Source organism: Rhinatrema bivittatum, chromosome 11, assembly GCF_901001135.1.
Source record: "Rhinatrema bivittatum chromosome 11, aRhiBiv1.1, whole genome shotgun sequence".
In the NCBI taxonomy this organism is placed as follows: Eukaryota; Metazoa; Chordata; class Amphibia; order Gymnophiona; family Rhinatrematidae; genus Rhinatrema; species Rhinatrema bivittatum.
The window spans coordinates 83,608,211-83,626,048 of NC_042625.1; the positions used below are offsets into that span (position 1 = coordinate 83,608,211).

Below are 17,838 nucleotides of genomic sequence, written 5' to 3' on the forward strand. Positions count from 1 at the left end.
TTGTGGTTCTTATAGACCTATTTCTTTGATTAATGTTGGCCTTAAGATTTTGGTCAAAGTCTTAGCTAATCGTTTAAACAGGGTTATGGCTCGGTTGGTGCACCTGGATCAGGTAGTTTCATACCTGGGAGAAAGGCCACTGGCAATGTGCGTAACATTATTGATTTAATTTGGTGGGTTAGGGAAAAACGTATTCTGGCGGTTTTGCTCTTTTTAGACGCTGAGAAAGTGTTCAATTAGGTAAATTGGCCTTTTCTGTTTCGTATATAGGGGAAAATGAAATTTGGGTCTTTTTTTATCAGTTGGCTTCAGCAAAGGCTGTGTCAAAGTTAATGGTCTATATTCTGATCCCTTTAATATAAAACGGGACTAGACAAGGGTATCCTTTGTCATCCTTATTATTTGCCTTGTTTTTAGAGCCACTGGCTATCAAAATAAAAAAGACAGGATTTCTGGGGTTAAGATGGGGGATCGGGATTATAAACTTTCTCTTTTTACTGATATTTACATTAAATTCTTTTTTTTTTTTCTCTGGGGGTGGCAGTTGATGTCCTGGGGGCGTTTAGTAGAGTTTCCGGTTTTAAATTGGATCTAGAAAAATCTGTGATAGAGGATCAGCTTCCCTTGTTGAGAAGAAAATTTCCCTTTAAATGGGCCACAAAAAGTATTAAGTATTTGGGGATTCGGGTTAGTGACTGTTAGATAATTTGTTTGAGTTGAATTATAAACCCCTGCTGAAGTCTGTTTATCCAGGATCTAGATATTTGGTCTGGGTTTACTTTGTCCTGGTTCGGTCGAATAGCGGCTGTAAAAATGAACATTTTCCCTAGATTCTGCTACTTTTTTCGTCTCTTCCAGTTCCCACATCTTCTGCTGCTCTAAAATGTTGGCAGCGACATATATTTGCCTTCATATGGAAACATAGACCCCCCCAGGATAGTGAGCAGGATTATGTTCCAGCACAGACTATAGGGTGGGTTGGGAGTTCCCATCCTTCGATGGTCCTATGCTGCTGCACAACTCCGAGCCATACTAGATTGGAATAGAAAGGGCGAACCTAAGATCTGGGTTCAGATTGAGCAGTTGTTAGTAGGGGGCATGCCCTTATGGGCTTTTACTTGGCAACCTAGATTCTCATGGTTACAGGTGATATGTTTTCCACCGATAACTGATCATACATTGAAGTTATGAAAACAATGAAAATTAAACTTAGTCGGAAAATGCCGATATTTTTTTTAATTCATCGATTAACCATAATACTGCTTGTCTAGTGGGCATGTCTACCCACCATTTTCGGTCATGGATTTCTAATGGACCGACTCAATTTGAAAAGATCTGGGGAGTTCAGAGGTCTCTCACCTTCCAGGAGTTACAGGATAAGTATAATTTAGCAGGTGGGGGAAGTTTTTTGTTATCTTCAGCTTCGTCGTTTTATGGTAGCCGAAAAGATTAGGGAAGAATTGGCATGAGGTAAACACAATTTGAGCACTGATGTGATCATGCTGATACTTTGAAAGGAATGATTTCTAATATCTATAAATTTCTCAATAGAGATTTACATTCTCAGGCTACTTATGTTAAGGCTTGGGAAAAGGATCTGGGGCGGAATCTGACGACTGAGGATTGAGATCTCATATTTCTCAATACGAAACGTAGTTCAGTTTTTGTCCTTATATCAGAAAACAGTTATAAAGTATTAATGCAGTGGTATCCTACACCTGAACACATCAGTAAAGCTAACCCTGGTAAAGACTGATTTATGCTGGAAAGGATGTGGGGGGAAAGGGCACTTTCTTTCATTTGTGGTAGGGGTGTCCCAGAGTTGCTTCGTTTTGGGAAGCCGTCTTCTCTTTGGCTCAAGGGATCAGTGGGCTACATTTGTCCTTCTCTCCTGAACATGTGCTATTGAACTTACCTGTAGATATACTGTTGGATAAGTGGCTATTGATACATCAGATCATGATCTCCGCTCGGTGTGAGCTAGAGCTAGCCTCTTGTTGTAAACTGGATAACATTCCTTCCATTGCTACTGTTATTAGTAGACTTGAACAGATTTGCTTCTTATGTGAACTATCTGCTGTGAAACATCACATACTTTCTAGGTTTCATAGGGTTTGGGACTTGTTCATTTCATGGAAGTCTGAGACCTTAACTTCTCTTGTGATCTTGTTAGCTTTTTTTTGTGTGTTTGTAAGAGACCCAAACGTCTTAGCTCTGAGGGCCAGGGGTATTGTTTTGCTCCACCAGTTCAGGTAGTTTTGGTTGCTGGGGGAGGGGGAAGGAAGGGTATAAGGTTTTCTATATTGTTAGTATAATACAATGAATGCTACGCTGGATTGTATTTTTGCTATATTGCTTTATTGTATACTGTTTCCTGTATAAGCAATAAAATCATAATTTACCAAAAAAAAAAAAAAGGGTGGGTAAGTCGCATATTATTTCTCTTCGTGACACAAGGGGAAAGGGTCACTTCTGATTCTGAGGATATAGAGTGTGTGTTTGTACACTATTTTTCTAATCTTTATACTGCTCCTGGCTCTCCATCAGTTGAGAGTATCACAGAATTTTTAGAGGATCTTATCCTGCTTCAGTTGTTGGAGGACCAGAAAAGTAAGTTGGCGGCCCCTGTTTCCTTGACAGATATTCAGAGCACGGTCAAAGCTTTGCATGTGTGCTTTCTCTAACCTAAATAAACTGTAGCAACTGCAGAGGTTGAAGTTTCTAATCTAGCTCATACAGTTCCCTTGGTAGCTCAAGGGGAGTTACATTGCCACTAGAGACAAGATTACAGAGTGATCCAAAAATCTTCAAAAAAAAAAACAAAAACCTGGCTATTCAGAAAAGCATTTCACAATGAGAACAGAGAATGAAAAAACACATAACAAGGTTTCCTAGATGCGTGGTCCCACATTTTTTCATTTTATACTCAATAATTATGTTAGAGAACTCCAGTTTAAGCACAACTCTTGTATGATTACCCTATTAATCATATACATGGACTAGATCCATGCCACCTATCCTATACCTTATTTTATATAAGCAAGTACCGGCATTGTAATGGCATTTTTGTAGATACCTTTGTAACCAAACTAAATATATGTGCCTATATGTAAACCGTTGTGATGGTGCATTACTAAACGACGGTATAGAAAGGATTTTAAATAAATAAATAAACATCAAGGTGTACTGTAGGTATTTCCCTATCCCACAGGGCTTGCAATCTAAGTTTATACTTGAGGCAACAGAGGGTGAAAAGATTTGCCCAGAGTCACAAGGAGTGTCAGCAGGATTTGAACCTTGGTGTCCCTGGTTCTCTAACTGCTGCTCTAACCTTCACTCCTATTTGTAACACCTCATGAGTCTCTTCTGCTCAAAACAGTCGCATGTCCATGCTTTTGGATATTAATTTTCCTCTGTAAACCTCCACTAAATCCCCAATTTATGTGATTATAGACAACATTAGAAGGGTGCCAGCTTCAGTGTGACTACACAAAGCCCTTATTTACAACCTGTTTGAGCTCTGTCTGGCGATGATGACACACTTGCCCTCACTGAGAAAATGGTTCAGTAATGAGAACTTATGTACTCAAAGTCTGAGCCGGAGTTGAAGAGCACACAGTATATATCCAAATGTTTAGAACCATTATCTATTTAGACCATGGAAAAATAACTCTTGTAATTGCAAGCAGTGGAAGCACAACCATGGATCGTGTGACCTGTTATGTGCATCATCGGGACATCTGCAGGAGAGCTATGGCTTTTTATCCGACGTGGACTGCAGCCTGCTTTTTGTTTTGTATTTGACACCAACAGATTTGGAGTTCTCTTTGGAATAGTTCCTGTAACTACTAGATGGCATTTCTCATTAATCCTAGAAGGGCCTAGCAGAGCCATAAGAACATAAGAAATAGACATGCTGGGTCAGACCAAGAGTCCATCAAGCCCAGCATCCTGTTTCCAACAGAGGCCAAACCAGGCCACAAGAACCTGGCAATCACCCAAACACTAAGAAGATCCCATGCTACTTATGCAATTAATAGCAGTGGCTATTCCCTAAGTCAACTTGATTACTAGCCGTTAATGGACTTCTCCTCCAAGAACTTATCCAAACCTTTTTTGAACCCAGCTACACTAACCATATCCTCTGGCAACAAATTCCAGAGCTTTATTGTGCGTTGAGTGAAAAAGAATTTTCTCCGATCAGTCTTAAATGTGCTACTTGTTAACTTCATGGAGTGCCCCCTAGTCCTTCTATTATCCAAAAGTGTAAATAACCAATTCACATCTACTCGTTCAAGACCTCTCATGGTCTTAAAGACCTCTATCATATCTCCCCTCAGCTGTCTCTTCTCCAAGCTGAACAGCCCTAATCTCTTCAGCCTTTCCTCATAGGGAAGCTGTTCCATTCCCCTTATCATTTTGGTTGCCCTTCTCTATACCTTCTCCATTGCAACTATATCTTTTTTGAAATGCGGCGACCAGAACTGTACACAGTATTCAAGGTGTGGTCTCACCATGGAGTGATATAGAGGCATTATGACATTTTCTGTTTTATTAACCATTCCCTTCCTAATAATTCCTAACATTGTTTGCTTTTTTGACTGCTGCAGCACACTGAGCTGACGATTTTAAAGTATTATCCACTATGATGCCTAGATCTTTTACCTGAGTGGTAGCTCCTAATATGGAACCTAACATCATGTAACTACAGCAACGGTTATTTTTCCCTATGTGCAACACCTTGCACTTGTCCACATTAAATTTCATCTGCCATTTGGATGCCCAATCTTCTAGTCTTGCAAGGTCCTCCTGAAGTGCATTCAGTCTGCTGCTGCTTGCCCAACTAATCAAACTTAATATTTCACTTGGAAGCAGCTCCATCACTGCTCTCTACATTAATGGTGGGGGTGAAAGGGAAATAGAACCTAAGGTTACTAAGAGCCAAGAGAAACAGATAAGTATTAGAAAAAAGAAGTGTGAAGCTTGCTGGGCAGACTGGATGGACCGATTGGTCATTTTCTGCCTTCATTTCTATGTAACTACTCTGAATAATTTTGTATCATCCGCAAATTTGATAACCTCACTCGTCATATTCCTTTCCAGATCTTTTATATATATATATATATTGAAAAGCACCGGTCCAAGTACAGATCCCTGAGGCACTCCACTGTTTACCCTTTTCCACTGAGAAAATTGACCATTTAATCCTACTCTCTGTTTCCTGTCTTTTAACCAGTTTGTAATCCACGAAAGGACATCGCCTCCTATCCCATGACTTTTTAGTTTTTCTTAGAAGCCTCTCATGAGAGACTTTGTCAAATGCTTTCTGAAAATCCAAATACACTACATCTACCGGTTCACCTTTATCCACGTTTATTAACCCCTTCAAAAAAATGAAGCAGATTTGTTAGGCAAGACTTCTCTTGGGTAAATCCATGTTGACTGTGTTCCATTAAACCATGTCTTTCTATATGCTCTATGATTTTGATCTTTGCTGTTCTGGCAGTGGCAGTGTTGGCTACCAGTCTAGGACCACCCTCCTGATGAAATGTTTGCAAGGATGTAGCAAGGCATTCACCCCATGCATTCAGCAAGCATTATTGCCTTGGGACTGCCACTTGCTGGGATTTAAGATTTGGGTTTATTGGTGCAGCTATGTCTTTTCTCAGGATTAAGCCCAGTTTCTATCTTTCTAAGGCCTTTTCCTGTTTTCAGGCGTGTTTTCTGCTTCAGTTTTTTATTTATTTGATTTCTGTGTATTTTTTTCAACATAGTGTTGCTCCAAAAACAAATTTCACAAAGAGATTAAATATGTGAATATACAGGCCTGCTCATATCTACTGTTCTCTGACTACTTACACCACTAATTTAGAAAAACCAAGCAACATAGTCAATGGTAAATATAATCACTGCAGGCACTAAAGATTATTGCCAGGAAGCTCGTTTTTAAAGCTTCATATATTTCTTTTCCCCAGCTTCTTAACAATGGAGAAAGCAGGAAGTAAATGTGGTAATACTGACAGCTATCTGGGGCCCGCACAGCCATTGCAGTTGACTTTTAAAAATTGTTATCTTGTTAACAGTTGCTGATGTTTTAATGGGAAGAACTGTGTTCTCGTGGGTGTGTCAGAAGTGGCTGTACCACAAAGTGGAGTTAAAATGCTAATGGCATGGTTTTTGCTCTGTATAAATTTAGGGCATTTGGCCAGTACTTTAGACATGAACCACCTTTGTTTGCCACCCAACAGGAGGGCTAACAAATGGAAGCGGGCGGTACATATCGGCTGCTCCCGGAGCCGAAGCGAAGTACCGCAGCGCGAGCAGCGTCTCCAGCCTCTTCAGTCCAAGCAGCACGCTCTTCCCTTCTTCCCGCTTGCGGTACGGCATGTCTGACGTCATGCCCTCCGGGCGAAGCAGGCTTCTAGAAGACTTCCGCAACAACCGGTATCCGAACTTGCAGCTGCGGGAAATCGCTGGGCACATCATGGAGTTTTCCCAAGATCAGCACGGGTCGAGGTAAAAACAAAAAATAGCCACAGTCCATGTAAAGAAATATTCTTCTGAATTTGCTTTTTAAAATATGGCTATGCAAAATATGTATTTAAGGAATTTATGCTCCCCCCAACTTCTCAAAAAATTATGTTTGAGGCATGTCACTTCTGACCATAGGAAGGGAGAAAAACCTGAAGAGCACTTAATGAAATGTATTTTCAGTTTGAAAATTTTGAGCAGTGCCTGCAATCCCAGTAACAAAATTGCTTATTTTCATATGCACAGTACAAGGAGGGTGATGTTTCACATGAGTGTTTCTCTTATCCAGATGTAATAGCTTCCATATATATGTTTTCCAGTTGGGCAGTTGGTATAAAATAGAATACATTCTCTTTTTGGGGAAAAGGCACTATGTGGGAGTAGGGCTGGAGAAAATTAAGAATCTATTTATTTGAAAGTACTTATAATCCACTGATTTACAATTCATATCCTCAATTGTAAATACACTTAAGATATAAAACAGACATAAAACATAATCAAGCAAATATTATCTTAACAAAAGCAATAACACAAAAACCATATAACAAACACACAAGAATACCAATGTTCCTTTTGACAAAGACTTTCAGTAAACCTGAACAGTAGCTCACTGGTCTTGTTCCCCAGTGCAGTACAAATTGTAACAGTAAAGACTTGCAACAAACTCCCAGACCATTGATTATAAAGAATCATCTCTGTAAGCACACACAGTAAACAATCTGGTTATGCAGTTCAGGCACATGTCTAGCAGAGTCAAGTCAAAGGTGTCTTGCAAACTTAAATTTTATTGATACCAAAAAAGGCCTGGGAGCAAATATTTGCCTCCATAAGAGTAAGTAAAGGAAAATGATGAATAAAATAACAGGGCAAGTGAAAGGAGTATCAATAAGAAAAATGAATTGTCAATAGTTTAACACAGTACAAATGCCCAAACATAGTTAAATCACTTGCAAGACTTAAGGAAAATATGATATGTCATGGTTAGCTTTTGATGTGTCAGGGACCTAAGGTCTGGAAATACTGGAGAAATTTGATATAAACAATCTAAATCTCTCTTTGAATAGTTTAAATGCATCTTTGAGCTTCAGTGATGTAACTTGAAATAAATTGTTGCCAAGACTAGATCTCACATTTTTCCTACAGGTCGGGTTGTAATCCACTTTGATCTGATAGTGTAACAGAGGCATCTGACCCTGCTTGAAGGTGCTTGAAGACCAATATTGGTCACCCTAATATATACTGTCACTAAAAGTGGATCAAAATTCTAATCTCACAAAAATGTCTTTGTCTTCAGTGGTAGATATAATTGTGAACTTCATTTGTTACTCAGTAAAATGTTTGTTTAGAAATACTTGGTGAAAAATAAGGGGTAGACAGTGGTCTTTCGATTTCTTCCAACACTTGCTAATATGAAAATCCTTTTGTGTGTACATGAATGCTTAAATAAATGTTGTGTGGTTTTTGAGTTGCATTTCCAGAAATGAAAAGGCAGGATGGAGCATACGTTAGACGTTAGATATCTTAAGTGAGCTGTAAATAATGTTCTCTGAAGTCTGGCGATGATGACACACTTGCCCTCACTGAGAACACACTGTTCACTAATGAGAACTTTATTATGTACTCAGAATGGCTGAGCCAGACTTGGAGAACACGTCATCAGTTTAAACCCGGAGGACAGCTGTTGTCTTTCTGTGCTGCATTGAAACAGTAGTTGTAATGGCATGCATCCTAATTAGAAGATCATTGTTCTATTGTATCCCACATAAATGTTGGTTCCCTGATTATCTCCCCCCCCCCCCCCCCCCCACGTGAGGATCTCTCAAAGCATGCTCCTTTCAGCTGCAGCAAGATAGAGACCAAGGAAGCCCAGGGCCAGATTTAGGTGTAGCCAACATAGGCACATGCCTAGGGCACCAGACTCTGAAGGCACATAAAAATTGACATTTCCTAGCTTTGAAGCCAGATGGACTCATGACCAGTGTTTTATGTGTTCCACTGCTAGCAGATGGGAGACAGAGTCAGGTTTCAAAGCTGACATCACCCTAGATATACCCCTACAGTGACCCTCAGCTCTTCAGTTTCTCTCTCAGTCTCCTAGCAGATGCGGACGCTATCCCCACACTAGCACGGTGTTAGCGTTCTAATTAGAAGACCATTGTTTTATCGTATCCCACATAAATGTTGGTTCCCTGATTATCTCCCTCCCCCAAGTGAGGATCTCTCAAAGCATGCTCCTTTCAGCTGCAGCAAGATAGAGACCAAGGAAGCCTAGGGCACCAGATTCTGAAGGCACATAAAAATTGACATTCCTGAACACACCCAGATCAGTCCAGACCAGTAGGTTATTCATCCCTTCCAGCAGATGGAGTCAGAGAACAAAGATTTGAGGCATTGCTTCTTAACTGAGAGTGCCACCTGCAGGACCTCAATATTTCTCTGACTCCAGCAGATGGTAGAGCTGCTCCTGCAGGCAGTTAGTTAAAACAAGGAAAAAAAAAAAAAGGAAGATGATGTACCTTTAGAGAAGAGGGGTTTCGGTAAGACTTCCTCCGGTCTCCTTGCTCGGCGCACCGTACCGACGTCATTCCCGATCCTGTTGGGGCATAGGGAAGTGGGCTTACGAATGGGGTGGGCAACACCCTGCTTTAACCTTGGTGGGCACACCACATGGTAGGTCGCAGTGGTGCCATCTTGCACACGTCTTTGTGCATATCGATTTGCCCGCCATAGGACGTCTGTACGAGCACAATAAAGTAAGCGCAGAATTCAGGAAAAGCCAGGCGTAAGGGCTGTGCATGCGCCTCGCCACGTTCAGGCGCTCAAAATTTTGTGCATAAATTTTTAAGCTTGAGCCGATAGAACGCACAGTTACTGTCACCAATGGCATCAGCAGCCAAGAAATATAAGTGCCTTGCTCTCTGTGCTGCTTGTCATTAGGGTTTCTCAGCCTGACCTGGATTCCAGCTTGTCAGCACTGTGAGGAAGCCCAAGGGGATTTGGCCTCCCTGGACTTGCTGAGCCTGGCTCCTCCCATTCAGATGATGGATTGGCATCCTTAACTGGAAATACTCCAGATCTGAGTAACCCCTTGACTGGGTCTTCATGGGAGAGGGAAACTTGGCTGGGCCCACTCCAGTTCCCCCTGGGTTAGGCATGGACCCAGCAGCCTTTTCTTGGGTGGAAATTTTTCCAGGGACTACAGACCTTTGTACAAGTGCAGTCTACTTTCTCGCTTACTCCTGTCTGGACGGAACCCCAGCCGGCCCCCTCTCCCATTCCTGTTGACAGACCTCAAGGCATGCCCCCCCCCCCCCCCCCGACCAAGTGTATCCCTATTGGGGACCCTGATGGCACAGACGAAGAGCAAGATCCCTTGGAAGAAGGGGAAATTCCCCCAGGATTAGAACCATATCGAACCATGTTATAGTTCTCTCATAGAGATGAATTGCTGGCCTTGGTTTCCCAGACTCTGAAAACTCTGGGAGTTCTTGAAGCAGAATCTTTGTTGGAACCAAAGAAGAATCCCATTCCGATTTCCTTGTGCAAAGCCTCTTTCTACTTCCCAGTACTGGAAGCCATCCAGGAGTTGATTTGACTTGGAATGGGATACCCCAGAAGCATGTTTTAAAGGGGGCTTGGCGCTGTAAGCTCTATACTCGCTGGATCCAGCAGTGGGAGAATGTTTGCGTTTCCCTAAAGTGGATGCACTGGTCTGCACTGTCTCTAAGTGAACAACTATCCCAGTGGAGGGAGGATGCACATGACAGACTGTTGGAAGCCCAGTAGAGGAGCAGATTCAGGTTTGTCCCAAACCCCCCCCCAATGAAATTTTGCTGACCCACCCTCGGAACGAGGAGATAGGGGGTCGACTGTCCCTCTTTTACCAGCAGTGGGTTGAGATCACATTGGACAATGGGTACTGGAGGTCCTATGAGAAAAATATGCGCTGGAATTTCACAGCATTCCTCGGGACATATTCATGATGTCTCCTTGCCATTTCCAGCCAAGAAGCAGGCAATGAAGATTACTCTTTTAAGGCTCCGCAGGATGAGGTCTGTAATCCCAGTACCTGTGCCCCAGGAAATACAGGGCATTATTCCATCTATTTCATCATACCCAAGAAGGAAGGTTCCTTTCACCCCATCCTGGACCTCGAGTGTCAGACATCTTTGAGTGAATCATTTCCACATGGAAACCTTACGCTCCGTGATAATGGCCGTACTATCAGGAGAGTTCTTAACCTCTGGATCTATCCAAGGCCTACCTACAGATTCCAATCAGTCAAGAACATTTTCCAAGATTATGGTGGTCGTGGCGGCAGTGTTGAGGAAAGACGGGATCCTGGTATTCCTGTACCTGGACGATTGGTTGATCTGGGCCAAGTCCATGAAAGAAAGCCTCTTGGTGCCCAACAGGGTGATCTTCTTTGTACAGGAACTCGGTTGGGTAGTAAACCTGGACAAGAGCAATCTCAAGCCTTCCCAGTCCTTGGAATATCTGGAAGTCTGGTTGGACACCAAGCAGGGCATGGTCTTCCTTCCGACCATGCAGATAAGGAAGTTGATGTCCCAAGTGCACGATACGCCTGTCGGTGTGGTGCTATCTCCAATTTCTCGGTTTGATGGCGGTAACCCTGGAACCGTGGGCGAGGACACACATGCAACTGCTTCAGTGCTCTCTGCTATTATGTTGGAACCCGCAGTTTATTCAGTTTGCCTCCAATTACCGATGGGAGTATGCTCTCGCCTCCAGTTGTGGTTGCAGGAAGCTCATCTGAGCAGGGGCGTCTCCCTGTCCTTCCCAAGCTGGCTGGTTCTCACAACAGATGCGAGTCTCCGGTGCTGGGAAGCTCACCGTCAGGAGCTGATTGCTCAGGGACATTGGGCCAAAGAAGAGGCCTTCCGGAACATCAACTGCCTGGACGATTGGTTGATCCGGGCCAAGTCCATGAAAGAAAGCCTCTTGGTGCCCAACAGGGTGATCTTCTTTGTACAGGAACTTGGTTGGGTAGTAAACATGGACAAGAGCAATCTCAAGCCTTCCCAGTCCTTGGGGGAGGAACCAAGAGCCAGCAGGTGTCACAGGCTATAGACCTCCTTATGGAGTGAGCGGAAGTACATCTACAGATTATGTCTGCCTCCAACATCGCAGGCAAAGACAATGTCAGAGCAGACTTTCTAAGCAGGGAGAGTCTGGATCCAGGAGAGTGTGAGTTGTCAACCAAAGTGTTTCAACTGATAGTAAATCGCTGGGGCTCCCATCAATCGACCTGCTGGCTGCATCTCTCAACGCAGAGGTTCCTCGCTTCTTCAGTCGCAGAAGAGATCTATTGTCCCTGGGAATTGACACTCTTGTCCAGATCTGGCTGGAAGAAGAGTTGCTATATGCCTTCCCTCTGTGGCCCCTACTGGGTAGGATCATTCGCAGAATCAAACACTACAGGGGACTAATCCTACTAATAGCTTCAGATTGGCCCAGGCATCCGTGGTATGCGGACATGTGGAGAACCCTGGTGGAAAAACCCCTGCGCCTCCCTCCACACAGGGATCTATTGCAGCAGGGACCCGTCCTTCACAAGGATCCAACTTTTTGAGAGGGCTCGCCTGATGAAGCAGGGATATTTTGCAGCAGTAATTGTCACCTTGCTCCGCGCTCGGATGTTCTCCATGTCCCTAGCATATGCGTGGGTCTGGAAAGTATTTGAGGCCTGGTGCGAAGAGCGCGGTGTCCTCCCTTGAATGGTCAAATTCCCACTTATTCTGGAATTTTTGCAGGATGACTTGAATAAAGGTATGGCTCTTAACTCCTTGAAGGTGCAGGTAGTGGCTCTCTCCTGTTTCAGGGGTGAGGTGAATGGGGCCTCCCTGTCGGCTCATCCTGATGTGAAACGTTTTTTGAAAGGAGCGAAGCACCTTCAGCCTCCCCTATGGTTGCTAGTGCCCTTGTGGAATCTTAACCTAGTATTGGAATTTTTGGCAGTGCCCTCCTTTCGGCCACTGTGCAATCTATCCTTGTGTTTAACCCTGAAAACGATGTTCCTGGTGGCCATATGCTCGGCATGTTGTATCTCGGAATTACAGGCATTGTCTCGAACTGTTCTTCCAGATAACTCCAGGGATGTTACACCTGCGTTCTGTTCCATCCTTCTTGCCCAAGGTAGTCTCATGAGTTTCATTTGAATCCGTCCATTTCATTGCCACCTCTAGATAAACTCAAGGACACAGAGGAATATTGCCTCCTCCGTCATTTGGATATCAGTAGACTTTTAGGGCAGTACCTAGAAGTTTCAGAACCGGTCCGAAAGGCAGACTGCCTGTTTGTCCTTCATGGCGAACCAGTTTCACAGGCTACCATAACTCGCTGAATTAAGGAGGTGGTCACGGGAGCCTATGTGGAGGCAGGAAAGCCATTACCTTCTCAGGTTAAAGTTCATTCCAACAGGGCTCAGGCGGTCTCATGGGCGGAAATTAGACTGCTGTCTCCCGTCGATATCTGCCCAGCTGCAACGTAGTCCTCCTTGCACACGTTCTTCATGTTCTATCGCCTGGACGTACAGCCCGAGAGGACGCAGCCTTTGCAAGGGCAGTGTTATCCAGACCGGGGGCAGCCTCCATCCTGATTTGTACATCCCCCATTGGTCCTGAGTCCCATCTGGCTACATGCTAGGAAATGGAGAAATTACTTACTTGATAATTTTGTTTTCCTTAGTGTAGACAGATGGACTTAGCGTCCCGCCCTCGGCTGCCCAAGGACTATGCCAGAGGTTCTTCCGTGGAGTGGGTTTCTAATCCAAGGGATTACGGGTAAGTGTTAATTCTTACCGGAGTTCAGTGTTTATGGTTGTTTGCGTATAGTTAGGGTTATCTGTTTTTAATCAGACTTTTTAATCCTATTTTTAATCAAGTCCTTTCACTAGTATGTCCACAATGGCTTTTGAAGAGAATACTGGAGGGCTGAGGTCACTGTAGGGGTATATGTATGTGCAGCCTTACGCCATCTCCTCCTGCTGGCATGGGAGCATAACACATTGATCCTGAGTCCATCTGTCTACACTAAGGAAAATGAAATTATCAGATAAGTAATTTTTCCGTTTTTTTTCTTTGAATCTTTTTCAAACTAGTGGGAAGGCCTGCTTAGCCTGATGTCACTAATCAGGTGTGCCAGAGTCAACAGGTAGAAAAGTATCAAGCCCTGATATGTATTTAATATTTTAGGTTAATATTAATTCCTGTTTTAGTTTTTGTTAAGTTTTTATAACTGATTGTAAAATGTTAAATACTCAGAACTGCATTTTAGTCTAAGATTTTATAATTGTTTGTAATATTTTTAATAGGCTAATACTTTGAATTTGAGTTTTATATTTTAGATGTTTAGCTTTTTATGTTAACCGTAGCGATGGAACTGCATTGTGCAACGGTATACAAAAATTGTATAAATAAATGATGGAGGAGGAGCCTTGTTTTCACATTACTGCAAACTGTACCCAACCTGTAATGCAGGCATCTTGAGAGGTAATGGAACAGTAATGTGTGTTAAAACAGAATTCCAAGTTTTTGCTAGCTGTTTATTCATGGTGGCTTGGAACAACACTTGGCAGTGTGCATTTGTTCATATGTGCCATTCCTGGTTTTTCTCAGCAGCCAGGCAATGTACAGATTAAGCAGTTTTGTTTCCACATGTGAAGATCCATCTGGGTTTTTTCTGGTTGTTTGACAAATTTTAGTAAAATGAATGGTGCAGAGCCGCTTATTTTTGCTGTAAAAAGATGTTTGAAATTTGTGTTAATTATCCCTTTCTAAATAAACATTTATTTTTTAGCAGTTAACACAAAAATCAAAAGCAAAAGTTGATTTCTGTGGATGCGGTATGTTCAGTAAAACAAAGCTTTATACTTACTGTGTAGAAGTACAGATAAATTTGTATGTATATTTTTTCTTTTTTTATAGGTTTATTCAGTTGAAACTAGAACGTGCTACCCCAGCTGAGCGTCAGCTTGTATTCAATGAAATTTTACAGGCAGCGTATCAGCTAATGGTGGATGTGTTTGGAAATTATGTCATACAGAAGTTCTTTGAGGTAAATGTTCAGTCTACATGCCAGAATGCATCTAGATATGGGCAGGTATGCACATTGGAATCATCAGAAGCATAAGCTTACTTGATTATACTCCATATTTTTTTCCATAAACAGGCAAGCCATTGCTGGAAAGGACAGGCTGGACCTTCACTGCAGTACTAAATTCCTGATACATTGAATAATCACAGAGTGCACAGTTTGATAGGTACACTACTCTTTGGGAGCTCTGCCTCTCTGTTCAGAAGGAGCATAGTTTATGCTTTCATTCCTGAACATACCCAGATCAGTCCAGAGAAGTGGGTTGTGTATCCCTACCAGCAGGTGGAGTCAGAGAGCAAAGAACTTGGGCACTGCCATATATAGAAGAGTGCCAACTGCCGTCCCTCAGTATTTCTCTGACTCCAGCAGGTGGGAGAGATGCACTCCTGCAGTCTTAGTTTTTAGTCAGTGTGTTTTGTTTTTTGTTAGTGATTTTTTCTTTTCTGACAGTGCTTCCAGAGGTGTTAGGCACCTTTGTGGGCCATCCCTCAGTGGAAGCTGGGCGTCCGGGGGGTTGGACACCCCTGCCTAGATTTCGCCCGCTACGGCTCGGTGGGTGAAGGCTGGGGGCGCCTAGTTTTTTTCCCCCACCGAAGTCACTTCATCTGCTCCCTCGACTTTCACTGCATGTGGCTCCATAAAGTTTAAAAAAAAAAGGAAAAAGTCTAGCGGCTGCATTTCTTTTTCTGAAGGTAAGGAGTCTGGGCAGGGAGGGCCTCAGTGGCCGTTCAGGGAGTTGGTCGGGGCTCCGGGTTGCCTCTGAGGGAAGAGGGTAAGCTGTACTACAAGTCCCATTTGCCGGCGCGTTTCATTGCGTTTGCAGGCTCAGCTGTTTTTAATTAGGCCTGCAGGCTTGATTTTCTCACATCTCCGGCAGCGCGCGCTTTTTTCACTTTAACGGCCATTTCTCCTTAGACTTCCACTGCGTGGTGGTGTGGTTTTTTTTCATGGGCCCCTGCACTAAATTAGCAGCCTGCCGCGCGGTCAGGCGCTCAATTCGGCTAATCTTTGTTCCGCCTGCTCCTCTGGGATGGAGGGCTCGTCAGGAGAGTCCGCTCCCTCCGAGAATCGCATGAGGAGGATTCGCTCTCTGTTTTAGCCCCTGTGGGACAGAAGCTTGATTTGGGGGCTGGCGATTCGCCTCCAAACGATTCCCTGCAGGGGATGGGGTCCCGGAGGGGTTTTCCTCAGAATTCATTCTTCTGATGCACCAAGACTTCCTGGCCAGGAAGCATTTGGCACTTAGAAGACCCGGACAGCCTCTTGACTGGATGGAACCTCCGGCAAAGAAGTGTCGGGTCGCAAAACCTCTGCAGCGGCCTGTGAAGCAGCCTCGTCCGAGGAATGACATCCCCAGAGGGTCACAGGATCCAGTTCTGGGGTCAGGGGCACCATTAGCCCCGGATGCTGACACGGGTGCAGATCCAGCCCCAATTCCTGATACAGGCGACATTGATACGGATGACCTGGATGGTGATGATATCCCGCCTGCTGAGGGAGATGGTCCCAGTGTGGTTTGCCTTTTTAAACGGGAAGAACTGTGGCCCCTTATTCCTCAGGTTTTGGATGTTTTGGGCCTGAAGGTTTCTCAGGAAGAATCCAATAATGATGGTGTTAATCCAGTCCTCTATGGTATTCGAGGTCCCACATCTTCCTTCCCGTTGCCTAAGAAGGTCCGCAAACTGGTAACCCATTGAGTGGGATGCTCCAAATTCTGGGCTGAAGGTGGACAGGGCTATGGCAAAGCTTTATCCCCTGTCATCTGATGTTTTAGATCTTCTGAAGATTCTGAAAGTGGATGCAGCTGTTTCGGTGGTCACTAAGAGAACCACTAACCCGGTAGCTGGAGCCTCCACTTTAAAGGATATGCAGGACCGCAAACTGGAGATCCAGTTAAAGTGTGTTTTCGAAGTGGCTGCTTTGGGCCTTCAAGCAGCAGTTTGTGCTAGCCTTATGCAGAGGGCGTGCCTCTGCTGGGTTCAGGAGACTGCTTCCAGTTCAGGGTCAGGTGGTGCTGGTGCGTTGCAGTCCGCCCGGTAGGAAGCGGGCGTCACATATGTGGCTGCTGCGCTTCACAATCTGGTGCGGACCTCGGCTCGGTAGCGGCACGGCGACTCCTGTGGCTGAAGAATTGGGCAGCGGATTTGTCCTCAAAGTCCCAACTTTGTGATCTACCCTTTAAGGGCAAGCTTCTGTTTGGGGAAGATCTTGATCAGCTGGTTAAGCTGCTCGGGGAATCCAAAGGCAATAAGTTACCAGAAGATAGGAGATCTTCTAAGAAGGTTTTTCCCCCTCGGTCTCGCTTTCGGGATTCTCGCCATTTTCGATCCGGCAGATATTCTATGCCTTCTGGTCCTAAGCAAAATTCGGGATGCCAGCAGTCCTTTCGAGGAGGTTGTTGCTCTGGTAGGGACTCTGGACACCTCGGTACAGGAACCAGTAAACCCACCCAATGAAGCCACGAACACCCATTCCGTCGTTGAAGCTGTCTGTGGCAGATTATCCAACATTTACGCGGCATGGGAAAGGATTACTCGCACCGTTGGGTTCTAGAAGTGATCAGAGATGGCTACGCTCTAGAGTTTTCGCGGTCGGTTCGGGAGGTTTTTGTGGAATCACACGTGAACTCAAGCAGCAAACGAGACGCGGTTCGGGTAACTCTACAATGTCTTCTCGAGCTTCGAGCGATTGTCCCAGTTCCGGAAGCGCTGCAGAGACGCGGACGTTACTCTGTTTACTTTGTGATTTCCAAGAAGGTGGGCACATTTCGTCCCATCCTCGACTTGCAGAAGGTGAACCGTTGTCTACGGATTCCTCGTTTCTGGATGGAAGCTCTGGGGACGGTAATGGCGGCCATACGAAAAGGGGAGTTTCTAGCATCCCTAGATCTTATGGAGGCGTATCTTCACATTCCCATCTGACTATGCCACCAGTGGTTTCTACGCTTCAAGGTCTTGGGTCAGCACTTCCAATTTCAAGCCCTTCCATTTGGCCTCTCATCAGCTTCTCGGACGTTCACCAAAGTGATGGTAGTAGTAGCAGCTTTCCTTCACAAGGAGGGGATTTTAGTCCACCCTTACCTGGACGACTGGCTTATTCGCACAAAGTCTCGGGAAGACTACGAGAGATCAGTTCGCATGGTGATGGTCACCTTACAGTCGCTCGGGTGAGTCATCAATGTGCAAAAGAGTC

At 44.2% G+C, this 17,838-nt stretch overlaps 1 protein-coding gene and 2 non-coding genes across 16 annotated transcripts in view; all 3 read left to right on the forward strand.

Moving 5' to 3' along the window:
• PUM1 (pumilio RNA binding family member 1) overlaps window positions 1-17,838 on the forward strand; it is a 193,194-nt gene that overhangs the window by 141,200 nt on the left and 34,156 nt on the right. For all 14 annotated transcript variants that reach the window (XM_029619108.1, XM_029619118.1, XM_029619119.1 and 11 more), the window contains 2 exons: window positions 6,249-6,516; window positions 14,478-14,607. In XM_029619108.1, coding sequence (XP_029474968.1) covers window positions 6,249-6,516; window positions 14,478-14,607 — 398 coding nt within the window. The remainder of the gene's footprint in view (window positions 1-6,248; window positions 6,517-14,477; window positions 14,608-17,838) is intronic.
• On the forward strand, window positions 3,524-3,603 carry LOC115073572. The gene has a single exon (XR_003852057.1). It is a non-coding gene; the product is annotated as a small nucleolar RNA SNORD103/SNORD85 (small nucleolar RNA).
• On the forward strand, window positions 8,084-8,171 carry LOC115073573. Its single transcript, XR_003852058.1, has one exon. It is a non-coding gene; the product is annotated as a small nucleolar RNA SNORD103/SNORD85 (small nucleolar RNA).